This window comes from Notechis scutatus, chromosome 14 (assembly GCF_049901735.1).
Source record: "Notechis scutatus isolate UNSWTSFEM ecotype Mainland chromosome 14, rNotScu1.2, whole genome shotgun sequence".
NCBI lineage: Eukaryota > Metazoa > Chordata > Lepidosauria > Squamata > Elapidae > Notechis > Notechis scutatus.
In genome coordinates, this window is record NC_142022.1 from 3,247,613 (window position 1) to 3,264,766 (window position 17,154).

General features: G+C 54.3%; 1 protein-coding gene across 1 annotated transcript; it reads right to left on the bottom strand.

Moving 5' to 3' along the window:
• Positions 1-2,473: 2,473 nt before the first annotated feature.
• On the bottom strand, positions 2,474-4,776 carry LOC148129498 (uncharacterized). Its single transcript, XM_087943439.1, has 2 exons — positions 3,937-4,776; positions 2,474-2,932 (listed from the first exon to the last, which is right to left on the bottom strand). The coding sequence occupies exons 1-2, from the start codon at positions 4,264-4,266 to the stop codon at positions 2,831-2,833; spliced, it is 432 nt and encodes a 143-aa protein (XP_087799565.1). The 5' UTR covers positions 4,267-4,776; the 3' UTR covers positions 2,474-2,830.
• Between the last annotated feature and the right edge of the window lie 12,378 nt (positions 4,777-17,154).

A 17,154-nucleotide genomic window follows, 5' to 3' on the forward strand; every position in this document is an offset into this window, starting at 1 on the left:
GTAGGGTCGCCCTGAGGATGCCTACGGGCCAGGAGTGATCTATCTCCTCTGGAAGTGGGGCGGGTGGGTCTGAGAGCAGCAGTCACAGGAAACCCCCCCCCAATACCTCTCTGTGCCTCTCCCTGGCATGAGAAGGGCCTAAGGGTCCCTGTTTCGCCTTGGCCACAAAGCAGTCAGATTGGCTGTCTCGGATGGACTGAGAGACCAAAAGGGGAGAGGCCTCCGATGTACCCCGAGATATTCCCGCCCTGCAGAAGATGCAGCCAGGGTAGCCCCTCTCCCCATTTTCCCTGATCCTGCTTCCCTTGCTGGGGGGAGCAGCACTCCAGCCAACAGCCCGGCCCTCCCTCCAGATGCCCCCAATCACACCAGCAGCAGTGGGCACATTTCTCTCCCAATCCTGATCCTCCAAATGCCCCCCAGGCATCACGAGGTGTCTGTGGGCACTGCTTTTTGCTCCGTTCTGCTTTCCTCCTTTCAGCCAGTTGGCCGCTGTGAAGGGAGAAGCTTCTGTGCCTTAACTTTGATGCCGCTTTATCCGGAGGTGGTATTCAGCCAGTTCTGACCAGTTCCGGAGAACCGATAGTGGAAATGTTGAGTAGTTCCAAGAACTGGTAAATACCCACTCCGACTGGCCCCATCCTCATCTATTCTCTGCCTCCCATTGAGTCCCAGCTGATCGGCTGGGTCTTCTTTGGTTGCCCTGCACAGGAGAACGGAGCTGGAAAGCAGGTTAGTGGGGTGGGGAGGGAAGGGGGATTTGGCAGTATATCCTCCCCCTGTATTGTGGTTCGCCAGTAGCAGGTGCGGACAGCTGAGGCCTTGGACAGCGAGGCCTCGGATGAGGGGCCTGCGTGGGATGCAGGGATGGGGCCAGGACCATCAGGGAGTGGCACGCTGCCTTCGGAGATTGTGGAGGTTGGCAGCAGTGAGGAAGAGGACCCTGAGGAGCCAGTGCCCAGGGCTGCTCGAAGGAAAGAGCAGCTGCAGCAGTACAAGATAAAAGCCAGTGGAGAAACCGGAGTTCTTTGCAGGAAGCAAAGAAGTTTTTGCACTCAAGCCTTGTGGACGTTCGGGATATCTTGGTGTTTGGAGACTCTTTGCATTTGAAATATTTCTTGGCAACTTAATTTAGTGTTCTTGGCGGCCTTGCACAACCTTGGCAAGGCTCGTTCTTATCAATTAGTTTGAAACAGCCTTTTAACTGTGAATGAACGGAATTTGCAGAGAAGCATTAAAAGGTTTTGCTTTTTACCTCTGTTTGGTATTTGTTTTCTTGGAACAAGGTTTGGGTCGGAACACCCCGCCATGCCCACCAAGCCACGCCCACCAAACCACGCCCACAGAACCGGTAGTAAAAAAAATTTGAATACTACCACCGGCTTTATCTATGGGGGCCCTTTTGTCCTCAGCACATTTTAGCACATTTCTGCGTGAAGGTAAACTGCACTAAACTCACAGGACAGTCTGGGCCCCTGAATCCTCCGTCTGTGTGGCTCCCTCACTCGCTTCCAGGTGGGCCCAGCTTCGCCCCCTCCTCGGGCAGCTTTCCTCAAAACCCTCAACCCGGAGGAGCAGACCCCCACGGTTGTTTGGGCAGGAGGTCGTGGCAACTGGTCCTGGGGCGAGCAAGCTGGTTTGGCCCCCAAACGTGGTGTCCTGCTTTTTAAATGGGATTTCTTGGATTGGTGTGTATGATGGCCAGCAAAACTCTTTTGTCCTTCCTCAGGCAGGGTAGATGAATCCTGAAGATGGTGGGATGGCCTGTGGATGGCGGCTGCCTTTTCAGGTCACCTTGGCACTAACCTTGGTTGCAAGGGCCACCTTCCGCCTTCACAGAACGCCCCAGACCCCACGTGAGTCAGTTGGAAGGACCCTTCACCCAACCAGCTGCACAGGGGATGGACGTCTACTCGGCCTGAGCCTCAATGAGCTACACCCGTTTGAACGTCCTCTGGCCTTAAGTGAGAAAGGACCAAGATCCCAGCGGCCATCCTTCCAGAGCCAAAGACAAGCGGGAGGGGCCGGCCTGGAGAACAGGCTGGCGGTCAGCCCTGTGCTCACCGTACTTGGAGGATCTGCGGAAGGGTTGGGGATAAAACAGGAAAACCCCCCCCCCAAATCTGGGGTCTTTTGCAGCTCCAAACACTTGACAGATCCAGGAAAGTGTTGAAAACCCACTGGTCCCTTTCCTTGTGTAGATCTCAGGTGTTATACAAACCATGGCTGCCCATTGTTGCCCTCTGTGTGTGTGTGTGTGTGTGTGTGTGTGTGTGTGCATACCCTGGGAGGTGGGGGAGGGTTTTCAATGGTCTCTGCAATTCTAGAATGTAGAGCAAACCTCTGGTTTCATTTTTTTATTAATGGCGCTTCAGGGGCAGAATTCCCCCCCAGGTTCTCTTTTCCGCTCAACATCCCACCCCCTAAGACCGAGTCCTGGGAGGCCCCTGAGGATCTGGGCAAGTGCCAAAGAGGTGGGCAGGTGGGGTGGGGTCGGTATCGATCGGTATGAGGAGGAGTCTGCAGAGGAAAGAGACTTTGCTCGAGGTGGGTGGTCCACGTGGCTGCCAGTCTTGCCTTATCAACAGGGGGGAACCGGGGTCCATGGTCCACACGGGTGTCCTGAATCTCCTTGCCTTCTGGGGGCTCCTCCAGGTCGCCCAGGGACAGGAGAAGGCCCAGGGCGGTTCCCCCTGGAAAAGGAGGGCAGCGGCTGTTCTCCACTCCGGCAGGGAAGCCCTTGGTGGGTGGCCTGTCCAAGGACCTGTCTGGTGGCTCTGTGGGGTCTGCTCTGCCTCCTTCCAGGGAACGGCTTCCAGGAACAGGCCTGTCACCATCGGCGGGTGTGCAGGGAGGCCGAGCGCATCAGTGCCAATCGATGCACCTTGGCGAGGAAGCTCTGCCAGCCCCTCTGGAGGGTACGATTGACCTGCTGGGGACAAGCAGAGTTAGGCGCAACCCCTGAGGCTTCTCCTGCCTCTCGCTTTGGCCCAGGAAGGCTCTGGGCAGGAGCACCCCAGGCTCTGTCCCACTGGGGTGTGTGTGTGTGTGTTGTCTACATGGAGCAATTATTTGGACCCAGACAGGAGGACAACGATGGGGCCTCTTCTCCCCAACCTGAAGCGAGGGAAGCGGGTTGGACCCAGGTCTGGCTCAGCTGCAGAAAACTATGTGGGTCCTTGTCCCCAGAGGCTGAAGCGCAGAGTCTGGGGTCCCTGGGGAACCCTACGGAGGAGGCCTCGGCCGAGTGGCGCTGGGACTGTAAAACCCGCCAGTCAAGATAGGAAGAAGGGGAAGAAGAGCCTCCCAGGAGGGGATAAAATGCCACCAAGCCTCACACGCTCTTCGGCCCAGAGAAGAAGTCACAGGGCTTTGGGAATAGATGAAAGGGGGGCGGAAGGAGTTGGGTCCAAGCAGGTGCGTGACCAGCCACCCTGTGAAGCCATGGCTTGCATGCTCTGTGGGGAGCACAGCTGGAAAAGCAGGGATAGGGCTCTGTTTGTGTGTGTGTGTGTGTGTGTGTGTGTGTGTGTGTGTGTGTGTCCCTCGGTTCCTTGCTTGCCAGAATGGCAGCCAGCTAAGCTTGAGTCAGCTTGAGCAGCTCCAGAGCAGCTTCTACACAGTGAGGCCACCAAACGAAGGTGGAAGGACAGGGCCCCTTTCTAGGGACTCCTGCAAAGGGGGGAGGCAGGAGGGAGAGGGTCTTCTTTCTTGACCCTGCCTGGCAACCCCGAGGGACAACAAGGGAGGCCTCTGGGCTGCAGCAGATTCTCCTGTCCCGCCTTAGGTCGTCCGCTCATCCGGCAACGGTGGGTGAGGTTGCCAGCTTTCTAGCAGGCGTGGTGAGGCTCTCTTGGGGCCTCTCTGGGGAGGGCCGGCTCCTTTGGGCAGCAACCTGCCTCCCCCCCCCCAACGGCTGGACTCTTCCCCGCTTACCTCTTGGCACTGCTTCACCCTGTTGCCGCTTTGGGCTTTGTTGTGAGCCTGCCCGATGAGCAGCTGCCCGTCACTGGCTTCACCTGCCAGGTTGGCCTCCCTGTCCTTCCTGTCGTGCCCCTGCAGGCTCAGGGCTCGGCGTCTGCAGCTGCCCTTCTTTCTGGCTGCTTCCTGGGAAGCCCCTTCCTGGCTGTGGCCCAGGCTGCCGTCCGCTCTCCAAGGGGCCTCCTCCAAGCAGCCATAGGAGCTTCCAGGGACACGATCCAGGAGCCCCTGGGCCTTGGAGACCCTCAGGGAGCAGGCCCTCCGGACGCCTGCGTGCTTGGTCATGGGGCTTTGCGGCCCGGCTGGCTGCAGGACGAAGACGAGCCCTTTGCAAGAGTCAAGTTGCTGTGCTCAGCCAGAGCCTTTTCTTCCCCTTCTTGTTGCAGACTTGAACTCTTTGGACTTTCCAAATAGCCCTTTTTATCAGCTGCCCCTCAGTCGGGGGAGAAAGGTCAGGACAGGCCCTCCAAACACGTCCCCAGGCAGGGGGCAAAGGGCTCGGGGACTCCCTCCCTCCCCCCTGCTTCCCACGGCAGGCACCTCCTCACTCTTCTTCAGGAAGGGATGCTGGACCTTAGGAAGCCAGGTGGAGTTTGTCCTGGGTGTGTGTGTGTGTTTCCTGCAGGGCTTGGGTCAGGTCTGGAGAGAAAGGAGCAGGTGGAGGAGTCCACAGGACCCCTGGGGGCGCTCAGCACAGCTAGAGGAACACTGGATTAACTCCCCGGAGCTGAGTATTAGATGATCTGGGAATTATTTTATCAGTGGCTGGAGAATAAAGATGGAAGTTAGACAATAAAAAAGATTAGGGAAAAATAGTAATGTGCATAGAATTAACGTAGATCAGTATTAAGTAAGAATAGAGTATCAATATCAAAGCAATGAATATGTATAAACTGTAATTGCTATCCATCTGTACCCAGCTCTGCTGGCTGGAGAATTCTGGGAGTTGAAGTCCACAAGTCTTAAAGTTGCCAAGTTTGGGGACCCCTGGTTTAAATGGAAGATGGATCGTTTGTATAAATAAAATAAAAAAATTACCCCCCCAAAAGCCTCCCCGGAGCCTAGGGTTTACTCAGAGGACAGGGGGGTCCTTCCTTCTCAACCCCCCCCCCCCCAAGTCAGAGGGGGAGACCAGCGTGGGCGGCGAGCGTGGGGCTCCCGGGACCAGGGCAAGGCAGCCGCTCGAGGAAGCGAGGAGGCCCCCGGAAGGCAGAACCTGCTCCGGCTCCATGCTTCCCGTTCTGAGTGCCTGCGGGGACTGGGGCAGGAGGACCGGTGCGCTCGGAGCCCTTTTTCCCCAGAGACGCCGCACGTCCGGCGCCGGCCTCTGAGAGGCTCCTGTGTCCGGGAAAGACACGGCCGTTTCATCTGCTCCGCTCAGGCCTCGCTTCGTCCTTCCAGTCCGTCCGGCGGCTGCAGCGGTTGGACAGGCTCCAGCTGTGGAGGCAGGGTGGGGTGGGGCAGCCCCTGCTGGGATCCCCGCGATGGTCTCTGGAAAGGCCGCTGCCGGTGCGAGGCCAAGCGGGAAGCGCCTAGGAGGGACCCGTTGGGGCCCCAGCACAGCCCATAGCGCTCTACACTGGCCGGCGGGGTTTTTCAGGTCTAAGCTGCGAGCCATTCTGACTAGAAAGGCATCCAAAGAGGAGCAGTTGGGCGTCTGGTCAAGGCACTGGCCTAGAAACCAGGAGGCAGCCGAGTCCTAGTTCCCCCTCAGGCCTGGAAGCCACCTGGGAGGTTTGGGGCCAGCCCCCAGCCCACCTCGCGGGGTGGTTGTTGTGGAGAAAATAGGAGGAGGAGGAAGGAGCCTTGTGTATATTTGCCACTCGACTTAGTTAAGAGTAGTGAAGGTGGGATAAAAAAATGGACAATAGTACAGAAATCTTGAAAAAGCATTTGTGTGAGCAGATCTGGCTGTCCTAGTTGACCCCAAAGGCTGGAGAACCTCTTCCTAAAGGCCAAAACTGGGTTTCCGTTGCTTTCTTGGCAGCATTCCAAAAACGGCTCCTGGAGTGGGATTTCCTCGTGGTCTCCCATCCAAATGGGAACTAAGTGGTTTGATGAGGACTCTCTTCTTATTTCTCTGCTGGCTCCTGAGAGTCAAGAAAAGTAATAAAGAGAGGAACCAAGGCCGCCCCGCGCCGCTTCTGGAACGGCCAGCAGGGCGGGAGGGGTCCGGCCTCGCCTCGCCGCCCGAGCAGAAACGACAACAAGGCGAGGCGGCCGGCCAGCTGTGCGCCACGTGCGGGAGCCTTCGAAGGAACGCCCCCTTCCCGCCAGCGGCCAATCAGAGGCCGGGAAAGGCTCCGGGGCGCTTTCCTCTGTCTCCCTTCGGCGCGGGGCGAAACAAACCAACCTCGGGGAAACGACTCAATAGAAGTGACGAGGTGGGACCTTCCCGGCCAATGGCTGCGGCGAGAGACCCGGGGGTGAGGAGTGGCGTAAATAGAAACCACTAGCAGCTACGCCCGGCCACACAAGCAGCCAACGAGAAGACGGAATTCCGAAAGGGGGGCGGAACGATCGGCTGGAAGGCGCCAGGCTTGAAAGTGTGGCTGAGTGACAGGGGAGAGGCGGAGGCGAGGAGGCGTGGCCACGGAGGAAAGAAAAGGGGCGGCCTCCGCGGGGGCCAGTGAGAAGCGCGGGAGGGTTGCGGGAGTGGCCAATCCGGAGCGAGCGGCGTCCGGCGGCGGCGGCGAGGAAGCGGAGCGGGCGGCGCGAGCGGGCCGGAGCGCAGCCGAGCCGAGGTGAGCAGCGCGAGCGCCCGGGGTGACGTCACCGTGCCCGGCCGAAGCGTCACGCCCCGCCGTTCCTTCATGAGGTCCCTCGCCTTGCCCGGTCCGCGCGGCCCCAGAACCCAGCTCCGTCCGCTCTGCCTCGGGCCGGCCGGCTTCCCTCTGGCCGGGGAGACTCCCGGGACGCGCGTAGGCGGAGCGGGGAAGCCCTCGGCGCCGGTGAGTGAGGGAGCGGAGCCGGGCGAGGCTGAGGGGCTCCCGGCCTGACCCGGCCTCCCGCCCCGTCTCCAGCGGAGCCCCCCACCCGGGCGGCGTCTCCGCCCGGGAGCCCAGCAGGCCTCCTCGGGAAGGCAAGAGGGTGTCGACCGGGGAGCGCTGGCTTTTGGGCCGGGAGGCGCCGAGAGGAGCCTGTCAAAGCCCCCTGAAGGGCTGGGGGGTCCCGGGGGGCAGAGGAGGCTTCCTGCAGGAGATCCAGGAGGACGGTTGGTGGGGGGCTTCTCCGTCTCCGAGCTCTGTTGAGCAGGGGTCTCCAACCTTGCCTCTTTAAGACTGGTGGACTTCAACTCCCAGAGTTCCTCAGCCAGCTTTGCTGGCTGAGGAATTCTGGGAGTTGAAGTCCACCAGTCTTAAAGAGGCCAAGGTTGGAGACCCCTGTGTTGAAGGATCCCACCCGGGAAGCCTCGGGGTCCCCCCTGCCAGCCCCTCCAGCGCCTCCCTTCTGGGGCTCCCGGGGAGCAGCCTGGCTTCCCCACGACCCTCTGGGGCTGCTGACGGTTCTCCCGGCGGTTTCAGTCCCGTTTCTGCAGCTTCCAGACCAGCCTTCATCCTCCTCCTCCTCGCCTGCCAGGGAATGCAGAGCTCTGCCTGTCTTGGGCCCTTCCGGGACTCTTCCCGATGGGTTGCGGTGCAAAGGGAGCAGCATGGAAAGCCAGAGGGGAGGGGAGGCATTTGGGGACCCCGTTGTCCCTTGGATGTCAGGCGCCTCTTCGGGGTCTGGCCGCCTTCATTCCGGCTGTCCTCGAAGTCTGAACCTCCTCTGGGCTGCCTGGAGTTGCTTTAGTGGTCTGGGACAGTCTGGAGTGCTGCACATATGGACGACTGACCCATCCTTTGAACGGCCTCATCCTGAAGTAGTTCAGCTGGTCTTTCTCAAACCCCCCCATTTTGTGGTTAGCAGCATTTTCTAAGGCCCACTTCGCTGTTGAACTGGCTCTGTTTCGGTGACCCAACCTTTGTACCCACTGGTATCATTAATTTTTTGCAGACTTCTTCTGTACAGGATGTTTAGATATGACCCCTCTCGCTGTTCTGTTGGGTTTTGCTTTCTGCCTTCTCCCTTTTAATGGGCAGCTCTTTCGATTGGCTTTCTTTATTTCGTCATATTTTTTGTTTGTCTCAATAGCGTCATGAATTTTGTGCATGAGATCTTCAAATCTAGTCTATTAAACCTTGCTGTGTAACCTAATAGAATATTGTTTCTGGAGGCTGGGGATATCTTAACTGGAGCTGCAGGCAAGTACCAGCTCCTGTTTTTGTTGACTTAACACTTCCTCCATCTTTGTTGGCGGAGTATATTTGGTGTTTATCTATCTGTTGATATCCAAGTACAGAATCTTCTAAGTTGTTGCAAGAAAATATTTGCACTAAACGTTTTGAATTTTCTTTTATTAGCGGACTCTGGGTTTCAAACATCAAGATCTAGAGTTTTCCTGCTATTTCGGATCCTTTTATTTCCAACTGCTATACTTGGGATGGTGCTTTTTGGGGTGCTGTTGGGTTGACAAGGGAGGGGATCTTTGTCAGTTTGCACCTGGTTTTCCTTGGTGAAGGGAAGGGCGGGCGTTGTGGTGCAGAACCTGCTCCCGCCTCACAGGAAATTCCTTCTCAGACTCCCTCAAGTCTCTGCATGAAGCCTTTTATCCGGGCCTCTCAGGGGATCCTTCTCTTCCTGGCTTCCAAGTCCAAACGGGTGAGAAAATGGCATTTCCAGGTGGGGAAGGTGGGGAGTAAGTGCAGGGTATGTAGTGTGGGGCAGCACAGTGACCTCCTGGGTTACTCAGCGGGCTGAAGAATCAAGGAGAGAGAAAAAAGCTCTCATGGTCTTGCAGGAGTAGGCGAAGGATGTGTCGGGCAAAGCAAGTGTGGGCTTGTGTCTCGTAGAGGGATAGGATGCTGCCAGTTCTGCTTCTTGAGGGTTTTTACGAATCGTGTTACAAGCTTTCACGCTTTCCTTTTTGCTTGCCACTGAAAGACCCATTCAGAGAAGAGGGAGGTAGGCACGGTGGGTGTTTCTAGTCTCATTTAAATCTAATTGAAAATCTCCTGGAGAACCGTGGCCCTCGGCTGCCTCATTCTTCCTCTCCATTGCTGCAAAGCCTTAATTGTCCCTCTTGGCGTCCATTTCTGACAAAGAATGGGGGAGTCTTGGCACAAAGGGGGGGATTTGCCACGGGAGAGTTTTCAGTCCTTGCTAAGAATGCCCCATAGCCAACCAAGAGGTGTGGGTCCTCCCCCCCGCAGCCCCATCATAAAGGGCAGCTTTTCTGCCAGCCTCTCATGGAGCCTCACTCGGGTGGCACCCCTTCCCTCCGTCTCTGGCTGGCAGCTCCTTGATTGCTTGCCAGGGATTTAGCCCTGGCTATTGAAACAAGAGGACTCTGAGAGGGAGCATGTGATGCTTGTTGGAACAAGATTTGGGCGTGCAGTGTGTAGGGGATCTTGGGGAAAGTGGCACCACCATTCATCATTGTTTTAGGCAGGGGTCAAAGTTCGGCTTAGCTGGCTGATTTGACCTGGAGGGGTTTTAGGCCAAGTCCCGAAATGAGATGAGGGCGAGGAAGGCAAAAAAAGCACGGACCGGCCACAGCACAGTGCAGAAAGAGGCATATTCTGACTTCTTCTGCGTCCACCAGCGATGGCTCACAACTTGCTTGCAATTTAGCCTCTGGCTGGCTGGATAGGAGACGCGGCTGCATTTGAGCTCCTGGACTGAAGAGGCTGGTCTGAGAAGCGTTGGTCATTGGGACAGTGGATGATGGTTCAAAGTAGCCATTGGACCGCTGGCTGCTTCTGGAGTCCAAATGGGAAGAAGGGGAGCTGTTGCCATTCTGGGAAACAGGAGGCTGGGCCCGGCTTGTCTCTCTGTGCCCTAAGAAAATCCATTGTTAATCGGGAGAAAATGATATGGGAAACCCTTGAAATTGGACCTGCCTAGAACTGCAGCGCTGACTGCCTGGGCTCCCTGCCTCTCCCTCACCTTCCCTGGCCGCCTCCCGCGTTTCTGTTGTCCAAGAAGACAAAAACCGGAACCAGCAGAGCCCCTTGGCCCTCCACCGATTCAGTCCAGGTGAGGGGGAGGAGCTGGTTGCGGACTGAGCTGACCCTTGCTTGCCTCCTGGGGGGGGAGGACCATTGTTCCCTTAATCTCCCAGCTGTGAACTAAGCTCACACATGCTTGAGGGGGATAAAACAGGTAAGATTGTAAAAATAAGTTTGTCTAGTATCCCAGCTACCTTTGACTCACCTGGATCCTCTTTCTTCACCTGGGAGGAGAGGAGCATCACTCGCCCGTCTCCCATCCTTTGATGCTCTGGTCACAGAAAGGCAACCAACCAAGGAGGTGGGGGTGGGGGGAGGGGAAGAGAGGCAGGCTCCTGTTTAGACAGGCCCCTAATGTCTGGGGGAAGAGATATATGGGCCTTCCTAAGTTACTTCCTAACAATTGGATGGATGGATGGATGGATGGATGGATGGATGGATGGATGGATGGATGGATGGATAGATGGATAGATGGATAGATAGATAGATAGATAGATAGATAGATAGATAGATAGATAGATAGATAGATATAGATATAGATATAGATATAGATATAGATATAGATAGATAGATAGATTAGATAGATTAGATTAGATTAGATTAGATTAGATTAGATAGATTAGATAGATTAGATTAGATAGATTAGATAGATAGATTAGATAGATAGATAGATAGATAGATAGATAGATAGATAGATAGATAGAATTCTCTATTGGCCAAGTATGACTAGACAGACAAGGAATTTGTCTTTGGTGCATCTGCTCTCAGTGTACATAAAGAAAAAAATGAAATACACTCATCAAGAATCATAACTACAACACCTAGTGATAGTCCTAGGTTACTAATAAGCAATCACATCATACTAGCAAAAACAAAACAATATAAATGGTAAAGATACAAGCAACATGGTTATAGTCATAAGTGGAAAGAAATAGGTACCAGGAAGGATGAGAAGAAGAATAGTAATATAGTCTTAGCAAAAAGTGGATTTATTTAATTAGCTTCTTGCTAAGATACCTCCTTGGTGAGGTTTTAAAAAAGGATGTTGAGACCTTTAGAAAGAGTGCAGAAAAGAGCAACAAAGATGATTAGGGGGCTGGAGGATATGTATGTATGTATGTATGGTATTCAGCTTTGTTCGGGTATTTTCCCACGTCATTATAGTTGTGCTTTTAAAGTTGTGACGTTTTGGCAGAATCTCATCTGCCATCATCAGGCTTCTGTATTGGGTTCGTCTGTGAAAGTCTGACTCCCAGAAGAAGACTACCTCCAAGGTCCCTGCTCTGTTGTTCTGTTCTGATGCACCTCTTTGCCTTTCAGCCCCATTTGCCTCAGGTCAGTCGAAAGCTTCCAGGCCACCTGAAGTTACCTTCCAAGTGTCCCCCCCGCCCCCTCGGCTTTTCTCAATAGAATGGAGAGCGACGGTTCTTATTTGGTCGTTAGTGGGCTAATACAATTTATCTCCTGGGTTTCTTTCAGGAGCTTTTTTTAGAGAAGTCCTGATGGTGTTGGGTTTAGGCTGCCCCAGAATGTGGGGGATACTTGAGCCGATGGGTGTGTGTGCGCGCGTGCGCATGTCTGCCTTGAGGGGGCTGGCGATTCTGAAGTCCCCGAGGAGGAGCAGCTGCCTCGAAGGGGCCTCGGAGGAGGAGGAGGAAGGGGAGCTTCTTTAGGGAGCTGCCTCTGGTAGGTAGCCACAAGTTGGGAGCCTGAAGCCTCTTTGAGACACAACTTTTATTGCAAAGCAGAACGTTTTGTGAGCTTGAGCCGAGGGCCGAGAGCAGATTTCCTGTTCACAGCTGTTTGGAAGATTCTGTTCGTTGTGATTTTAAGGGGTGCTGTAACAGAGGAATCATTCATTTGAAGGACAGCATTTAACACGGGTGTATTTTATTTATCTGGCATCTGTGCCTCTCAATTTCAAGCTTATTCCTAGGTTGGAATGAGTTTGGATCGGTGGGACATACAGTAAGTGGGGTGGGGGGGGAACACTGTCACTGCTGCTGCCCTTGGGGGCCACGGCTGGCTCAGTCGATCCGCAGGGCAGCCTGCTGGCCCTTTTCCTTTCCCACCTGCGGGGCCCAGCTAGCTGCTCCCTTCCTCAGAGTAGCAGGGCCCGAAGGCACCGGAGCTTCTGCTGTTGGGGAAGGGGAGAGTTTCACCGGAAATGCTCAAGCCACAACCATCACTGAGACCAGAATTCCTGCTACTGATTGACAGCTGTCAAATGAGCCACACCTGATTTTGTTTTTTGCCACAGTCATTAAGCAAATCCTTGCCATTGTTGGTCTGCTTGGTCTCCAGGCCCACCCAGCAATCACCCCCACTCAACCGTCCGGTCTCTGCTTTGGGGCCCCTCTGGTCACTGTGCAGCAAGGGCTGACCCGCAGGGGGTCCTGTGCTCTGGGGGGGTTCAAGTTCTTCCCCCTTGCAGAAGGAAGTCGTGGGCCAGCCCGACAAATGGCGAACCGGGAATGTTTTAGCCTGGATGAAATGGCAAAGTGACCGGCGTAGATTCACGAAGAGGAATTCCGGAGGAGGCGGTCAGGCAGCAGCTTCCTTCCTGTGTGCTTGGAAGAAGAGGGGGAAAAGGGAGGGAAGCGGTTTGTGCACCTGGCTTTGCTGGGTAGGGAGCCCCCCCCTCTACTCTGGTCAGCTGGTCAGGCGGGTGGATGGATGCAGAGAGGACCCCCCACCCATATCCCCTCTCTGCTGTGGGGCCTTTGGCTCCATTATCACCAGCAACGGGGACCTTTGCTACTCGACGGGGACCTTTGCTACTCGGTGCCTACCCCAGAGGCCGTGGCCCCTTTCAAGGAGGTTGTTTGCTGCCCTGCTTCCAGTTACCAACTTGCTTTTCAAGTTTCTTTGACTAAGGAAGGGAGCCGATTTAGATCTCTCCTCCTCCCCCCACCCCCACCTTTGTTTATTTAGCAGCTTTTTTCCTTGGCTTGCCGAGTTCTGAAGGATGTTTGTTTGGTCCGCAGAGTGTTTGCAGGCCCCCTTTGGCAGTCGCCCAGTGCTCAGAATGCAGGCCAAAGGGTTTCTGGGAGCCTGTTTCGCTCCAGCCCCTTCCCAGCAGGACCCCTAAGAAATGAGGACGGCCTGCGTCTCTTGAGCCCAAAGCCCCCACCTCACTCCCACCAGCTGCTGGCCCTTGGATGCTGCAGCGTAACTGGGTTGTGCCCAGGGGGTCCTGGCAGAGAACCCCCCAGGTTCTTCTGGCCCTTTCTCTTGCGTGAGGGGAGGGTGGGGGACAGACACTGACCCGCTGGTTGCTCAGCACCCCCCTCAGTTCAAGGTGTCCAGGCCTAGTGTGCCCGTTTCTCAAGATCGCCCCGAATCTTGACTTGGTTGCCGCAAATGTGATTGTCAGATTTCGTTTCTGTTCTTACTAATTCTCACCTCCCCCCGTTGCCTTTTATTGTGGCCTCCTTTTCCAAGCCCAAATTCCTTTTAACTTTCTGCAGCTTTTAGTGGTGCCGGTACATCTCTTGGTCGTTGAACCGACTGGTAGCTCCTATCTTTCTGCCTCTCCCCAGTTAACTCATACCGATTCTTCCAATATGTGACCATTGAGAACTTTCCTCTCTTGTGATAAACACGAGGCCCTGTTGCCCACCTTCCCGAGGCCGAGTTTGTGTTGAAACTGGCAAAAGGCTCCCACTTTCTTTACCCACCAACCAGCTTGTTCCAGTTACGCAGCATCAGCTCCTCTGGGACATGAAAGGGAGAGCAGGAACCCTGCAGGGCTGGCAGCTTTGCAGTTTTGGCTGAGTTGATTTTTGTGGCGGGCTCCAAAAACCGAGAGGAACACACAGTTATTTCTGAACACTTTCCTTGATTGTTCCTCACTCTTCGTAGACACAAACCTTGTCAAACCGAAGCCGCTCCTTGCCTAGTTCAAGACGCACAACTTCTAGGGAGGAGCCACCTCGACCCTCTCTCTCCTCCCCCAATGATCTCTTGGTCCTCTGAATGCAGCCCCTCCTGCCTGGGACTCCAGGCCACGTCCCCACCCCGACCCTTCGTGAGTTTCCCGGGGGTGCCTGTTCCCCAAGAGCCCGTCCTTTAGCAGAAGGCAACTGCTGATCTAGTCTTGCTTTTGGGATGAGGTGCTGGAGAATGTCCCGGGTCCATTTAATTGGAATTTGGGTTGACTGGTATTGTTTTGAGTCCTCAGTTGTGCCCCTCTGCTGCGAGAGGTGCTGAAGATGACTTGGGTCAGGGGGCCTTCCCAGGCGCCCTCTCAGACCGAAGGAAGAGCGGCCCACTTCCTCTCCAGCCGAATTGGGAGACGGGATTTGCCCCAGAGGTGGTCTGGCGGCTGGGAACTGCTCCCCTCAGCAGCTCCTTTCGGAAGAGTTTGGAGTGAGGGTGGCTGTGACCGTTGTCCCTTTCCCGCTTCCCTCTATAGGCCCCCTTCCTGCTTCTTTGAGACCGGGCCGGTTGGCTGCCTTGCAGAGGACCCTGGGCTTCAGGCCCCTTTGCCGAGGGTGCCAGAAGAGGAACCGCGTTTCCTGGAAGAAAGGTGTGTGCTTTTTTTTTTTGGGGGCGATGAGCAACCTCACAGCCAGGATCATGGAGGCATTGGTGCCAAGGCCCCCCTCCTGCCCTCGGGCTGCAGGGAGTGCTCTGCAGCTGCTCTTCTGTTGGAGCGGCGGCTGCCTCTTTGCTGCAAGAGGAGGACAGTTCAAAGTCAGCTTTGGAATTGAAAGCTATTTCGTCCTCTTCCAAAATGTCCAACGTTGACTCTCATCTTTTCAACAAGGGTTGAGTTTACATGACATCCTAAGCCAGTGGTCGCCAACCGGTGGGTTGGGGACCACTGGTGGTCTGCGAGAAAATTTTGGTGGTCTGCAGAGAAATCTCACCCCCAAAGCACCTCCCAAAGCGTGGGGCACTTCGTATTGGGGTCAACGCAGGCAGGACCATATCCGGGTGTGCCACAAAAGTACTTCCTAACGGGAAGCCCCCCCCGCCATTCCCCCATTTCTCATGTTTTAATATAGGCCTTAATTTGGGGGAGGGGCTTAATTTCATTTCATGCCTATAAAACATGCTGGGACTTCCTCTTGGGGGAGGCCGTATTGTTGGAGAAACAGGGTATGAAGTGCCCGGCTGGACCTTATCAGTGTTGTGCAAGTGTTGGGCTGATCCGTTTGTTGCTCCTTTACTCATTGTGTACTTTGGAAACATGCAAAGCAAATACCTCGTCCTCCTCCTCGTCCTCCTGCCTTCCTTGAGTCCTTTACCTGCGGCGTCCCAGTAGTGTTCCTAGTTCATTTAAGGACCGTTTGAAGTTACAGTGGCCCTGAGAAGAGTGACTTGACCTTTTTTCACCATGACAACGGTTGCAGCCTCCCCACGGCCCGTGATCGGATTCAGGCGCTTCAGCCTGGTAAGTAGGATGTGGTCGCGGTGTCCTGGGGTCACACGGTCCCCTTTTGCGGCCTTCTGACAAGCAAAGTCGATGCGGGAGCCAGATTCACTTAACACCCGTGGTACTAACTTAACAACTGCAGTGATTCACTTAGCAACCGTGGCAAGAATGGTGACAAACTGCAGCAAAATCTACTTAACAAACGCCTCACTTAGCGACAGAAATTTTAGACTTCATTGTGGCCGTAATTTGAGGACTATCTGTACTTGAGATTTGGCAGTTGCTCAGTGTAGATTTGTGGTATCCTCAGATCTGCTTTACATGACCTTCTTGGCTGATCCAAGTGTTGCTGCATTGAGGGGTCCCCTCTTGGTGCCCTGGGGGAGGGAGGAGGATCCATCAGGCTGCTTCTTGGATTCTGACTTCGACACAAGTAGGACACAGCTGTAAATCCGAGGAGAGGCGCATGTCCAGAGCATGTTGGGTTCGTGGAGACCGTGACATACGTGATGGCGTTAAAATGCGTCTCAGACCGACAGCCCCGGGAGGAGAGAGGCAGCGGCCCGATGACAGCCCTGGCTACCTGTCTCTCTGCTTCTAAGTCACTTCGGTCATAGTGCGTTCTTGCCCTTTTCCCATTTCTGTAAACTGAGATTTAGAATAAAAATCGGGGGCCAGGCAGCTTTCTTCTTCAGGGGGGACAGTTTCCCCATGCCTGCGGCCTTGGTGGGAGGGCCACGGGCTTGATGGGCTTCTGAAGGCGAAGGGGGTGGGGCAAAAGCTATTGGGGTGGGGGCCATTCCAAGAAAGATTCCCTTCCAGAATCCCTGCGGATGGTAGCCCCTGACAGAAGGGAGCCCATCCCACTGGATCTTCTCAGGCGGGCCAAGGTTGGTGGGAGAAAGAAGGAAAGATGTCAAGAGGCAAATGCTGTCTGGTTTTGGCTTTAAGCCGGAGAGCTTTGAGCTGGTATAGTTTGACAACTTCCCTCCCCCCCCCCCCTCCAGCTCAGTCTCCTTTTCCAATTTCCTGGCCTGCCGGGGTGGGGAATCTAAGCCTCTTGGCTCAACTCAGACGGTGGTTGACAAATCATTTTAGTTGTTCTAGTCCCTTGCAAAGCCGGTTCTGCAAGGCCCTGCAGGAATTGTGCCCTCCTGGTTGTGTCCCCCCCTTGTTACCACATCGATGGCTCATTTATGTTTTCCTCCTTTGGGGCTGCCCCATTATTGTTAGTCAGTTGAACAACAAGGCAACCCTTTTTTTTAATAAATAAATTTTATTAATTTTACAATTAAAACAAACCAACAACACACACACAAGTGAAAGAAAAGAAGGAGAAAATAGAAAGAAAAAATAGAAAGCAATTAAAAACATTCTCATTTTCAACAGTTTGTAAGATCTTTTTTTTTTTTAACCCTTAATTTATGCCATGTACACACACCTAATCTTTACATATATCTGTATATCACTGCTATGGGTTTATCCTATCCTCTTTTGCCTTATAGTGTAAAATCTATCTTTGGTCTGTCTATTTGTACCAGCCAGCTTTTGTAGTATATTGAGGTGTCTTCATTTTTTAGTGCCAAAGTTAATTTGTCCATTTCTGCACAACATGAAATTTTTTGAATGATCAATTCCTCTGATGGAACCTGAGGCTGCTTCCAACACTGGGCAAAAGCTAATCTGGCAGCTGTCAAAATGTGTATTATTATGTATTTTGCTTTTTTTTATATATTTGTT

Excerpts from the sequence above, each read along its gene's own strand:
- LOC148129498 (XM_087943439.1), bottom strand. The coding sequence starts at position 4,266 with ATGACCAAGCACGCAGGCGTCCGGAGGGCCTGCTCCCTGAGGGTCTCC. Across the intron at positions 2,933-3,936 it reads GGGTGAAGCAGTGCCAAGAG|CAGGTCAATCGTACCCTCCA; the intron begins GTAAGCGGGGAA and ends GCTTGTCCCCAG.